General features: G+C 42.0%; 1 protein-coding gene across 4 annotated transcripts in view; it reads right to left on the reverse strand.

Moving 5' to 3' along the window:
- Positions 1–883: 883 nt before the first annotated feature.
- Positions 884–12,937, reverse strand: part of LOC134351342 (uncharacterized protein C16orf96 homolog) — a 90,484-nt gene continuing 78,430 nt past the window's right edge. For all 4 annotated transcript variants that reach the window (XM_063057413.1, XM_063057416.1, XM_063057415.1 and 1 more), the window contains 5 exons: positions 12,367–12,450; positions 8,208–8,288; positions 6,509–6,553; positions 6,284–6,355; positions 884–1,688 (listed from right to left, as the gene is read on the reverse strand). In XM_063057413.1, the coding sequence (XP_062913483.1) occupies positions 1,615–1,688; positions 6,284–6,355; positions 6,509–6,553; positions 8,208–8,288; positions 12,367–12,450 (356 nt within the window). In that variant the 3' untranslated portion in view covers positions 884–1,614. The remainder of the gene's footprint in view (positions 1,689–6,283; positions 6,356–6,508; positions 6,554–8,207; positions 8,289–12,366; positions 12,451–12,937) is intronic.

Raw genomic sequence — 12,937 nt, forward strand, 5'->3', positions numbered from 1 at the left:
TTTACTTGAACTATTTCTGTATGCTTCTGATGATCTCAGAGGTTGGTAAACAGTGCAAAGGTCTTCTAGTAACATAAGCAGTTTGACTTTCCTGAGCTCTTGTTGCTCTTGTCTAACAGCCTTGAGATGGTTGGGAGCTGTTGATGGTGGCCACAGAACGCATGGTTTGGATCCCCCAACTTCATTTAACTCTCCTGTACCATTACTGCTGACATGCCCCTGAACTCTTTACAAACTCTTGCTATTTCACATCTACATGCTGTAGTTCAGCCACCATCATTTTGTACTTTGATGTCCACTAGCTTTCTCACCTTCCTGCTTTTGAGAAAACCAAAATCCATGCCACATATTTTCTAACCATGACCTAGATCCTTCTCAATAACTACAGCCCTAGATTGAACCAGTTTGCTATGAACCTTGGTATTCCACTTGACCCCAAGATGATCTTTGGATTACATATCCTCTCTGTAAGGAGGAGGACACTTCCCGCTTTGCGACCAACCTACCTTATTCAGCTCACTGGCAGTTGTTACATCCAGACCCTTATTTGAAAGAAATCCTTGAGGCCATAAAATCATTCTGCTTCCCACAACCCAATCACACATTACCACTGCATACAATTCTGCAGCAAGAAACCTCTTTTAAAGTTCTTGCTATCAAGGCTCTTTGTGGCCTCCATTCTCTCTACTCTATAATCTCCTCTACCCTACAACCCCAGAGACCATGTGTTCTGGTTTTCTGATCATCTTTGAGTTGAATCACTCTATCGGTGACCATGCCTTCAGCTACTAAAAGATGAGCTGTGGAACTCGCTAGGAGTGTTCCTGTCCCTCTGCCTCTTTAAGACCCCCCCCCCCCCCGAAATCATTTCAACAAGCTTGCCTCCAACACTCCAGCAAAGCACCTTGAAACATTTGCTATATTGAAGATGCTTTGTGATTATTTTATTGATGTGGAAAATGCATGTGTAGGTATAAAGATAATACATTCTAAAACTATTTGGAGTATTATACTTTATAACAATGTCACATTTTTCTTATTATTGAGTCAATAAGTTTTCTACAAGGATATGCTAAAATATGCATCAACAGGTGTTTTATAAAAATCTCAAAAAAAGAGATGTGTCCCTCCAGAAAACTATTCAATAATCAAAATATATTTCTCTGGGATTGACTTCCCTCCCATCCAAGAAGCACTTATTTTTTTTTAGCTCTGCTGTATTCCAAGGCCCAAACAACGAACAAGTTACAAACATGCAGCAAATTTGTTCTGTGCACGTTTACTGGTAGACGACTCCAACAACTCTAATGCAACTCCGAAAATAACGTCCAAGTAGAATGAGGCAGGCAGAAAAGCATTCTGCTAATCCTGACAAAACAGAAAGAGTGCAACCATTCAGTAACTGTGAAGAAAGATTAATGTGAAATGTTAACTGTTTCCCTCTCCACAGATGCCACTTCACTGGCGAATATTTCCAACGTTTCCTATTTTATTTCAGATATTCAGTATCTGCAGTATTTTGATTCACAAATCAGGAATGATCTTTTAACGTATGGAATATCTGGACAGCGCACACATGGCACCAGTTTCAGGTCTTCATGTTATCTCTTTTCCTCAGGATGATGCTTTGCCACAGGACAGCTTCAACTTGTTCCAGTCACAATTGGGAATGGCACTGTTCTTCCCATCTAATAACAGACAAAAAATTCTGCTTTAACTCTCAATAACTGGAATTAGTCACTCTTCTGCTAACTGCCTTCACAGCTTGCACAAAGCCATTTTCTTTACATTCATTTTGCCAATGTTTTCTCCATGTTTTTCAGCAGGATATTTATATAACACTGCTTCATATTACAAAAAAACCTCTACTAACTCATCCTCACCCTTCTGTAGGATGGATTGCTTCATGACACTTGGGACCAGCGCAACCCTTTAGGGAAAAATGCAGTTCTAAAGTAACCCAGCCACACAGAGGAGGATGTTTTAGAGATAAAATATGAGAAGTGCCAGAGATGTTGAGGGAAGAGGTGCCATGTGGTTAACTATTTCATGGACTTTTCCTTCTTTTCCCCAAAGGCAGTGTTGCAACACAGTCCTGGCTAAAATTGTTTCCACCCAAATTCCTAACATGTTACAGCTCAGTCCCTGCAGCATAGACTTGGCGGGAACCCACTTAGTTCAGAAATCGGTTCACAGAAATGAGGGAGAGGAGTTCTTTAAAGTGCCAATCCTACAGGGCAAGATCAGGGAATGGCTGACGATCTGTGACACGAGTCCAAATGTCATCAAAGACGGTAACAATGCAGGGTTTATCAGTCCAGTGTTTAAGCAAAGATTGTGCACTGTCAAGTGAGCATGGAAAAGAGCTGGCTTCGACATATTAAATGCAGGGAACACTTTTTCATGAATTGCTGGCATGAAAGAGTATTTGTGCACTCCCCCATGGAGCATGTGATCTCATCAGAAGCAGCCACAATGCTCCCCGAGTCATCAGCAACAGTATTCATGATCAAAGCTACAATTAAAATTAAGGCTTCACTATCTTCTGCCATTTCAAAAAGCTGTGAAATGCACTAACAGGGCTTTAATCACTTCACTCAGCTCCTGCGGTCTGCTCTCCTGCAGTGAGATGGCCCAAAGGCATGTTAACGGCACACAAGAAACTTGACACACATTCTCTCAAGATGACAGCATGTATGGTTCTCTGTGATCCCCTCAATATATCTGGCTTGATGCCCAAAACATAGTCAGACCACATGTTCTGACTGGTGAAGGCTGATAACTCAAGAGTCAAGTTATCACAGTTCCTAGCTCTCAAAGGTCACTGAATAATGTCACTTTCTGAGCATCCGTAGAAGCCACTAAGAAAAAGTCTTATAATAGCATGGACCTCCACAAGATATATAAAAAAAACAAGAACTTAAGACACAAACAAGAGAATATCTGCAGATGCTGGAATCCGAGCAACACACAACAAAATGCTAGAAGAACTCAGCAGGCCGGGCAGCATCTATGGAAAAGAGTACAGTTGACGCTTCAGGCCGAAGCCCTTCGACAGGACCGGAATTAAGATGTCACTTCGATAATTATGCTTTGAATTTAAATTTTACAAAGAGGCCACACCCTGTTTATGTAGCAGCTGTATATATGGCAAAGTCAGGCAAAATGTATTTAAACAATGTTTGGTAGTAAAGAAGATTGTTATTGAAGGGAATCAGAATCAGGTTTTAATATCACTGATAAATGTGAAATTTGTTGTTTTGCAGCATCAATACAGTGCAATACATAAAATTTAAATAAATATTTATATTAAAAATTAAAAAAACAGTGCAAAAAGAGCAAAAATAGTGAGATCGTGTTCATGGATTTATTGTCCATTCCAAAATCAGATGGCAGAAGGGAAGAAGCTATTCCTAAGACATTGAGTTTGTGTTTTCAGTCTCCTGCACCTCCTCTCCGATGGTAGAAATGAGAAGAGGGCATGCCCTGAGTGATGGGGGTTCCTTAATGATGGAGGCATTGTCTAGAGACATCATGATTTGAAGATGTCCTCAATGCTGGGGAGGATAGAGCCTGAATTTGCAACCCTCTTCAGTTTTTTCTGATTTTGTGCAGTGGCCTCTCCATGCTAGACTTGTTGCTACCACTTAGAATGCTCTCCTTAGCACCTCTGTAGACATTTATAGCGCCTTTGCTGAGATACCAAATGCCATCAAACTCCCAATGAAATATAGCTGCTGATGTGCCTTATTTGTATTTGCATCAACACGCTGGGCCCAGGATAGATTATTAGAGAATGACATCCAGGAACTTGAAACCGCTCACCATTTCCACTACGGATCCCTCAATGAGGATCAGTGTGTGTTCCCTCAACTCTCCCTTCCTGAAGTACACAATCAGTTCCTTGGTCTTACTCAAGTAGAATGCAAGGTTGTTGATGCGATATCACTCAACCAACTGATTTATCTTACTCCTGTACGCCTCCTCATCACCATGCTAATTCAAATGATATTTTGGGTGGGAAACAAAGGTGGGATTGAGAAGGACGGGAGCCAGTTCATTGAAATCCTTGCATGTAACTCCGGCTCATAGCTGGTAACTCAGATCTTTCCTTCGTAGCCACATTCCCAGCTCGTGAAGGGTCCTTCTTTCCTTACACGCGTTAACCTCTTTTGAGTTGGCAACAATAACACATTTTCTCATAGTTCAGCAGACTGGGGGTAAGTCTGCTTACAGTTTAGGAATGAGGGCAGAATACACTGGCATTCATGTAACTGGATATGAGGTGGTTGCTAACAGAAAGCTGATGGACAAATGCATAACATTAATGAGACTATTCTAACACAAGGACATCCAGCTTATACCTCATAACAACAATACTGCATATATCACAACTTACTCAACATGTTCACAACCTCACTAAAAGTCATATAGTATCATGGATATGGTGAGAGAAAAAAATAAAGAAACAACTTTTCAAATTAGGGCAACAAACAAAGGAAGCTCACTGTCCGTTTAAGACAACATTATTTCCGGGCAAACAAGATAGCTCTTAAAATCTAGCAGAGATCTTTGGTTAACTATTTGACCCTGATTTTTACCTAACAGAACAAGCTGTTGACTCTTACTGATCTAGTGCCTTGATGAGATCACGAGCAAAATGGCAGTGCTTGAAGTTATTTAAGCCTATAATGATCATTATTACACTTCTGATAGATATTAGTCCAGTGTTCCTGTTCTGCATCCCTTTCCAAAGCTACATCGGCCATCATAGATGGAGCTTGTAAGTGGACAGGACTATGGGAAGATCCACAGAGATCCCAACTTTCCTTCTAGAAGAAACACTCCTGACCTTTCTGTAGGGTCCTCTTTTGCCTCTTGATCCTTGTCACAGTTCAGTCTTCCAGTAAAACACTGGAAGCTTCCCCATGGGATGAATTTTAAATCACAGAGACTGTGGTGTCAGTGGACTTGTCAGCATATTTGAAATGCACCCTACTTGCTTTGTGTAACCATCTTGGCTGCCAGACGTGTTCAGTAAAACAGAAATCAGTAGGATATACGGATCTTTCTGATAGCAATGTAGCTCAGTCATCTTGATTGCACAAGAAAGCAGTGAAGCTTTCTGGCTCAATGGTTTTTAATTTTAAATTTGTTATTTAAATTGAAAGGAAACTTTTTAAACACAGTTCATTATTGTGTGAAGTATGGATATCTGCAATCAGTCTTTGAAATAACTCTCAAATGTTGACCGTTCCTAGCATTTTTTTTTTTGCTTTCATTTCAGATTTCCAGCATCTGCAGTATTTTTAATTTTCAGCTCTGAAATGCTGTTGGCTCCCTATGAAATTTAACAATCTCTAATTATTGCATACTGCCTTGTTTTATCTTTGCAGTCTTATTAACTCAGAAATGTGCGTAAGTATCAGGTCAATAATTCATCTGTCAAAAGCAAAATAAATATTTCCAAATATTATTCCTTCACACTCACATAAACTTGCATTCAGCAATATTCAAACGAACTCATTTGAAGCTCACCTAACAAATTATTGTGGGGTTACTTTCGTCTTTGGATAATGCATAAAGGGCGATATTGATTATTATTAAACTGCACAATCTGCAGTACTTGCCAAATGAAAATGTAAGCGTCCAAAAGGTAATCATCTGAGATTATTGAAACCAAACTTCTCATTCTTGAATACCTTATTTTACCTATACAGCATGTGTGAAAGGCTATAGTCCTCCAGCTTGTGAACTTTACAAGAGGAAGATGCTAATTTTATTCCGTCGTTTAGTAAAGCTAATCCTAAATATCTGCATAGATTGCAGTTCAGAATGTCGCTTGACATTAACTAGGATGAGGAAATTGGGAAACATTAAGCATTTGCAGATTACTGAAATGCAGATCTATCAGTCAGTCAGTCAGTCTCTGGGTGCCATCCCGAATCTGGGGTTGGCGGCTCTGCACCTCCATCTTCATCGATCTTGCGCTCTTTTTTCTGGTCTCAGCATAACTGAACCCAGCTTCCAAAGGAAGCTGAATATGCCGGGAACTTGTTAAGAGATGGTGTACTGCAGAATTTATTATTGGAAGGGATGATAGAAGGAAAGAGGAAGGCAGCAAATATATACCACAATATAAATTATTGCAGAAAGTGCATAATTTAAGATTCAATTAGGCTTCCAGAAGTTGGAATGTCATTACATAATATCCTCATTTCCACTGTTCAGCTGCCAGCACAAATTTTACTAAATAGATATTAATAAAAAGACTAAGAAAAACCTGGGCATTGACTTAAAGCTTCTTGATCTAGATGCTTCGGACACAAGGAATCTGAGCCCTGCGTTAGAGTAGCTGAAAAAAATCAACCAAAATCAAAATTATGTATTTGAATTACAAGCTGCAAGTAAATTATATTTTGTATATTACAGAAATCTTCTTGGAATTAAATCTATTTCTAAAGCTTTTAATTAAATAACATAGCGTAAAAATCAAGTTTTTAATTACCTGAATTTCCAAATTCTTGTGTCGATTGTGGAGCACACATTGCAGCTGTAAGAAGTATTTTAAAATATTCATAATTGTATTTAATATAATTATTACACATAGTTCTTTCCAAAACTATTCAAGCAGCCTATATATATAATAGATATATATATAATATAATATATAATATTATATATAATATATATATTATATATATATATATATATATATATATAATATGTGTGTGTGTGTGTGTGTATATATATATATATACATATATATAAAATCTGAACACGAGATTTTCCACTTCAGGATCGTGAATATGACCCACATACAGCCTCCGAACAGTCTAGATATCTATGAGAAGGCAAGAATGGAGCAACGATTGTGTGCCTGCACCTGGAGGTTGTGGAAGGGAGGTAGAGAGACTGCTGAATGTATTAGAAAGGCATCACTGGCACTGTATTTCCTAGCTGCCATGGGGAAAGACTGAACACAGAAAGACCCATGGTAGGCAACGCAGACAACCATCACTCAGGACCTTCTCCAGAAGCTGGAGAAGATTAGGCCCCGGTGGAGGTGGGGGTGCAACTCAGTGTGGAGAGTGAGGGGAACAAATGATTGTTTGAGGACCAACAGTCATCAGGATGCTACGAACATTAAAGATTTGACTGAGAGGCCAGGCACAAACCTTCATGTTCTTTCCTGCCCATAAGCAACACTGGAATGGTATGTAGCTTCGAACAGTTCTAACCTCCCTTCAGCAGTTGGAATTCTAGAGCTCAGGGAAACAGCTTCCACAGCTGTCTATTTCTGATGCCTATTTAAATCTAAAGGTTAGGACTCATAGTTAAATATTAAATCCCTGAAATGCCTCTGCAAGTTCCTTAGACGTCACTGAACCCACTACAACTAAATCAAAGTCAGCACATTCAAAGCCAGGTTACAATAAGTTTAATACTGCTACGTATTTATCTGGCCCAACACATGACAGAGGTACGAGCAATGTGAAATAACTTCCAATTTCTCCTTGTAGATAATTCTATAACAGGATCATCAATAACCCCATTTGTTGAATCATTCCCACTGCCAACTCCTATCCTAATACATTTACATCCTTCGATTCTTCATTAGTTCATCACATTCATTCTGATGTTTCGATTAGGGCCAAATTTCAGCTTCAGCTGGGTGTAGTTGTTGCATCTGGGAGGCAGAAGAGTTGGGAGGAACAGCAGCTCTCTTATCCAGAGGCAGTATGTCACAGAACCACCCTTGATCAACTGATCTGAGCTCTAGCAATTGCAGCCATTGGTTCACAATGGTGGCCACCTGCTGCCGATGTTTACTTGCTCACATGGGAAAAAGACTGAGACATGGATAAAAATCAGAATAATCCATCAATTTACCCTGAGGTCCACCTGCAGGATTCTTGTTCCAAATTGTAAAAACGGTTCTGACATCAATGTAAACATTTCCCAAGTTAAGTATCAATAGTAAAACTCCCCTTGCACTCTCCACTACTAATTTAGTTTAATACTGTACAACTATAAAAGACATACTGTTGCATGGGCTGAACCAAGGAACTTTGAATGAAAAACATTCACTCAAAAGTCATTCATCAACTAAAGCCTAAGGCTTAATGTTCTGAGTTGAAGGGCAGCTTTACTGAATTATTCTACTGCATAAACTACTCCTTTACAGTCACTTAAAAATTCAGTACCCAGGCATCGACAAATGTTCGAAATATCTTGTGCTGTGGGCCTCTGCTGAGCAAGATCTGCATCAGTGGATCGACCGAATCCTGAAAAATAACAACTCCAAATAAATACTGACAAACATTCTTGATTACACACACAGCAAAGAAACCTCTGTTGATGATAAAAGACATACTGGACTCCAATTTAACAACAACAGAAACCAATTCAAAACAAATAGTTTGAAGCAGCAAACATATAATCGATAAAATTTGGTATGATATAATGGCATATTTTCAAGGATGGAACCTCTAGCGCAGGAGTTCCCAACCTCCTTTATACCATGGACCCTTATCATTGACTGAGGGGTCCATGGACCCAGGCTGGGAATCACTGCTCTGGTGTCACAATACAAAAACTTCACCACATATTCCATTATTCTATAACGAGTGGATAAAATGATACTGAAACAACTAATATAAAACTAGAACTACTTCAGCTATTGGATATTTATAAATGACTTTGTTTGGAGCAAGTTTGTGAGTGTCGAGAGGTTCACATGGGGGGAGGTGTATGTGTGGAGTCTGTGAGATGTATAGATTGCTTGAATGTGGAGAGTTTGTGCAAGTGTGTGTTTGTATTGATGTGGTATGTGTCAGGATATATATCTGTATTCGGGGAAGGAACGTTCAAAGCAGGTTTGTGAGACTGGGTGTGTGAGGCAGTAATGTAGATGGATCCATGTGGATTGAGTGTGAGAGAACTGTGTACGAGCAGGCTCAATGTGGAACAGGTACATGAATGAAGGATGTGCATGCTGTGTGTATTATGCACACCCAATGCATGGTGAGAGCGTGTGCACATGTAAATCCCACCCATTACATGGTGTTACGACCCTGCTCCAGCCTCCAGGGATCAGACACTCTAACTCTCTGGAATATGGATAGCTGGTGTGGCCCTTTTACAGATCTAGGCCCACCCTGCTAACTGGTGGATTCTCGTCTATGTCTAGTTTAGAACTCTGTCTTTGTTTCAGTCCCGTATTGTGTCTCGGTTCTAGTCTCGGATACTCCAGCTCTTGGGTCCTAACCATCCTCACCTAGGTCTCTTGTCACACTAGGACTGAGCCTAACATGGACCTAGCGGGGGATCAGAGCCTCTTGCCAGCTGTGGGCAGCTACAACAAGAAAATTCCAAGACAGAGCTGGGAGATACACGACCTCCAGGTTGACATGCATCAACTGTCATTAGGAGGAAACCAGAATCGCTCGGGTGAGGCTGTTGGCCACTCTGCGGAGTCAGTCCGTCTCCCGACACCCAGAGGGTCTTGGCGGTGACTTACGGAGCATGGAAAGATGGCCTCTCCTGACCAGGAGGACCCTAGCCTGGGCAACCACACACTGAGGGTAGAGGTCAGAGAGTGCTTGGATGCAGAGGAATTCCTGGCCACCACGAGCATGGTGTTCCAGTATTCCGTCCATTGGAGCAAACAAAGCCTCAGATTGTCTGATGAAAGTGCATCAGGTCAGTTGGTCAGCAGCTGACTAAACTACTGAGTTTCAGACTTTGGCCAAAGAGAGTAGCTGGAATGAGGTGGCCTTGGCCATTCTGTACCACCATGATCTCTGAGGTGAACTAAAGGATGCCCTTGCCTTGGGAGAACCAGTAGAAGACTTAAGAGGCTCTGATCAATCAGTCTATCTACATCAATAACCACCTAGTGGAGAGAAAGTGTGACTATCAAGAGGTCAATGAGGGCTAGCCCGAGCCCGGCCTCAATGCATCGCAGTTCCACTTCTTGACCTCGGACAATGATCAACCAGTCTCCTACTCAAGACCCTGTCGAGCCCATGCAAATTGGCTGCACAAACTCTCTGCCGATGAGGGGTCCCAGCATCAGAGTCGAGGCTGCTGCTATTTCTGCAGGGAAGCAGGTCACCTGCGGGCCGAATGTTCAAAGCTGCAGCCATCGGGAGAACAGCTAAGACTGGCCATTGTACAGAGCAACCAATACTCCCAACTCATCTGATTCTGGTGTCACTCTGAAGGCTGAGAACTCCTAGGGAAAGGACCAGCAAGAGGCGAATGCCTTTATGGACTTTGGGGCAGCTGGCAATTTCCTGGACTTGCGGGCTGTCCATCGACTCAACATACCTCTGCAGGAGTTGAACCAGCTCACTTCTGCAACTGCTCCGGACAGTTGTGCTATTGAGCTCTGGGCAGATCTTGTAGCCAATATCAACATTGCAGATGAGGATAGAGGAACATGCAAAAGATAGTTGTTTCTGTATCATCGATTCTCCCCACATATTCCTGATGCTCAGGCACCTTTGCCCTTGGCTGTCTCAGCATAACCCTTCCAGAAACTAGAAGGAAGGGAGGATCATTCCATGGTCCAGTTGTTGCAAGAGTGAATTTTTTCAGCTTAGTGACTTTCCTGAGACAAACGGCCAACAAGGAGCCAGACTTTTGAAACCTGGAGCCCTTGGAAGACCTAGTCCTGCTTCCTAGGGCAGATAAACCAGCTCCAGCCAATGAGACCATGTGGGTTCTGATGCTGTCTAGTCGGGGGCTCACTGGAACAAGAGAGACAGGTGCCCAAGTATTCTGGAGCTCTGGCAGCCAAGCCTAAGGGATCCAGTTGCCAGGTCCTATATGTAGACCCTTGAAGTCTAGTCCCAGGAGCACAAAGACCATTTGTAGCAGCTCATTGCCGTTGTCTGAGGATACGGCTGAGGACTTGTACTCTGATGCAGTCTTTGTTTCAACTAAAGACTCCAGTGAACCTATGGAGGAGGCTCTGAGGTCTGCCAAATCACCACAAGAACATCAGGAGTCGTTCAGAGGGTAGTTGTAAACCCAAGCTGGTCAAAATTCCTTCCGTTTACAAGGATTTGGAAGAGGTCTTCAGCAAGGGAAAGGCCGCGACTCTTCCGCCACACCGACCCTACGACTGCGCAATAGATCTACTGCATGGTACTGGTCCTCTGCGGGGTTGATTATATGCGCTCTCCGACCTGCAGAGAAGCGCTATGGAGGAGTACATAAAGAAGGCTGTTATCATGGGATTCATTTGGCCTTCCACTTCACCAGCTGGCGCAGGCTTCTTCTTTGTACAGTAAAAAGACAGGAGCCTGCGGCCATGCATTGATTATAGAGGGCTGAATTACATTACGGCCAAGAATCGTTACCCCCTTCCACTCATGAACACTGCCTTCAAGATTCTCCAAAGGGCAAGCGTATTCATGAAGCAAAACTTGTGGAAAGCATACAATCTGGTTCCAATAAAGGATGCTGACGAGTGGAAGACAGTATTCAACACACTGACAAGGCACTTTGAGCACCTGGTCATGCCCTTCAGCCTTGATCACACCAGCAATATACCAGGCCTTTATAAACAACATGTTCCAGGATGCTCTCCAAAAGTATGCCTTCTCTACTTGGATGATATCTTAATCATCTCGAAGTCCATGTAAGAGCATGTCGCTCACGTCAGAGATATCTTAATGAGGCTTCTAGATCATGGACTTCACGTCAAACTGGAGAAATCTGAATTTCACATAACCATTATTTCATTTATGGGTTTTTATTATCTCTGTTGGCATTCTCAAGATGGACCCCACTGAGACAAAGGTAGTCAGAGATTGGCCTTAACCATCCAAATGAAGCAAATCCAATGATTCCTGGGATTTGCCAACTTTTACAGAAAGCTCATTAGGAACTTCACCTCAGTGGCAATTCCACTGACAGCACTAACTAAGAGATCCTTGGGCCCTTTTGTTTGGACTACCGAAGCGGAGGGTGCTTTTGCAGAGCTCATAACAACGGTTCACAATAGCTCCCATTTTGGTTTTACCTAACCCGGACCTTCCCTTCATCGTGGAGATGGACACCTCAGACGCTGGAGTGGGTGCAGTGTTGTACTAATAAACACCTTTTGGACAATAAACTGCACCTGTGTGTGTTCTTCCCCAGGCGGCTATCCCCCGGCAAAGGTGAACTACGACATCGGAAATAAGGGGATGGATGGACCACAAAAGCATGACTTATATACAGGAAGCCAAAAGACTGAATTCTGGGGAGGCCAGGTGGTTTCTTTTCTTTAACTGCTACAGTTTTGTCCTGACCTATCAACCGGGGTCTCCCCATGAAATTTAACTTTACATTCATCAAAAAGGGAAGCACCTTGGCATCGACAAATGTTTGAAGCATCCTGCGCCATGGCCCTCTGCTGAAGATAACATGGATCAGGAGGGCGAGGACCCATACCTGAAAAATAGCAACCAAAAATACAGAAAATTAGATTAGGTTCTCAGTACACGCCACCCATAAATCCCCCTTCATGGTGTTTGTGGTCACCTTGCAAGCAGCAAAAATGAGATAGGTTTTCAAGGAGATATAACAGAAAAGTCTGGTTGGAGATGGAAGATGAAACCAATGAGAACCAATGCTACATAAATAATAGAGGAAGCTGTCCAATGAATCAACTAGGTCAGAAAAGTGGGAAGAATAATATCTGGCTTCCGAGGTGCCAGCCAGCACAATCCCCTCTTTCTTCTCTGACTCTCCAGAATATCATAGACACCAAATTTCATTCTTATACTTTTCTTCCTCTCCCTCAGTTAGCACAACACCATTACAGCTCTGGGCATTGGAGTTCCTAGTTCAATTCTAGCATCTACATGAGTAACTTTGTTCCTTCTTCCCATGAGTACATAGTGTCGCTCCGTCTGCTCCAGTTTTCTCGCACAGTTTA

The sequence above is a fragment of the Mobula hypostoma genome, chromosome 9 (assembly GCF_963921235.1).
Source record: "Mobula hypostoma chromosome 9, sMobHyp1.1, whole genome shotgun sequence".
In the NCBI taxonomy this organism is placed as follows: Eukaryota; Metazoa; Chordata; class Chondrichthyes; order Myliobatiformes; family Myliobatidae; genus Mobula; species Mobula hypostoma.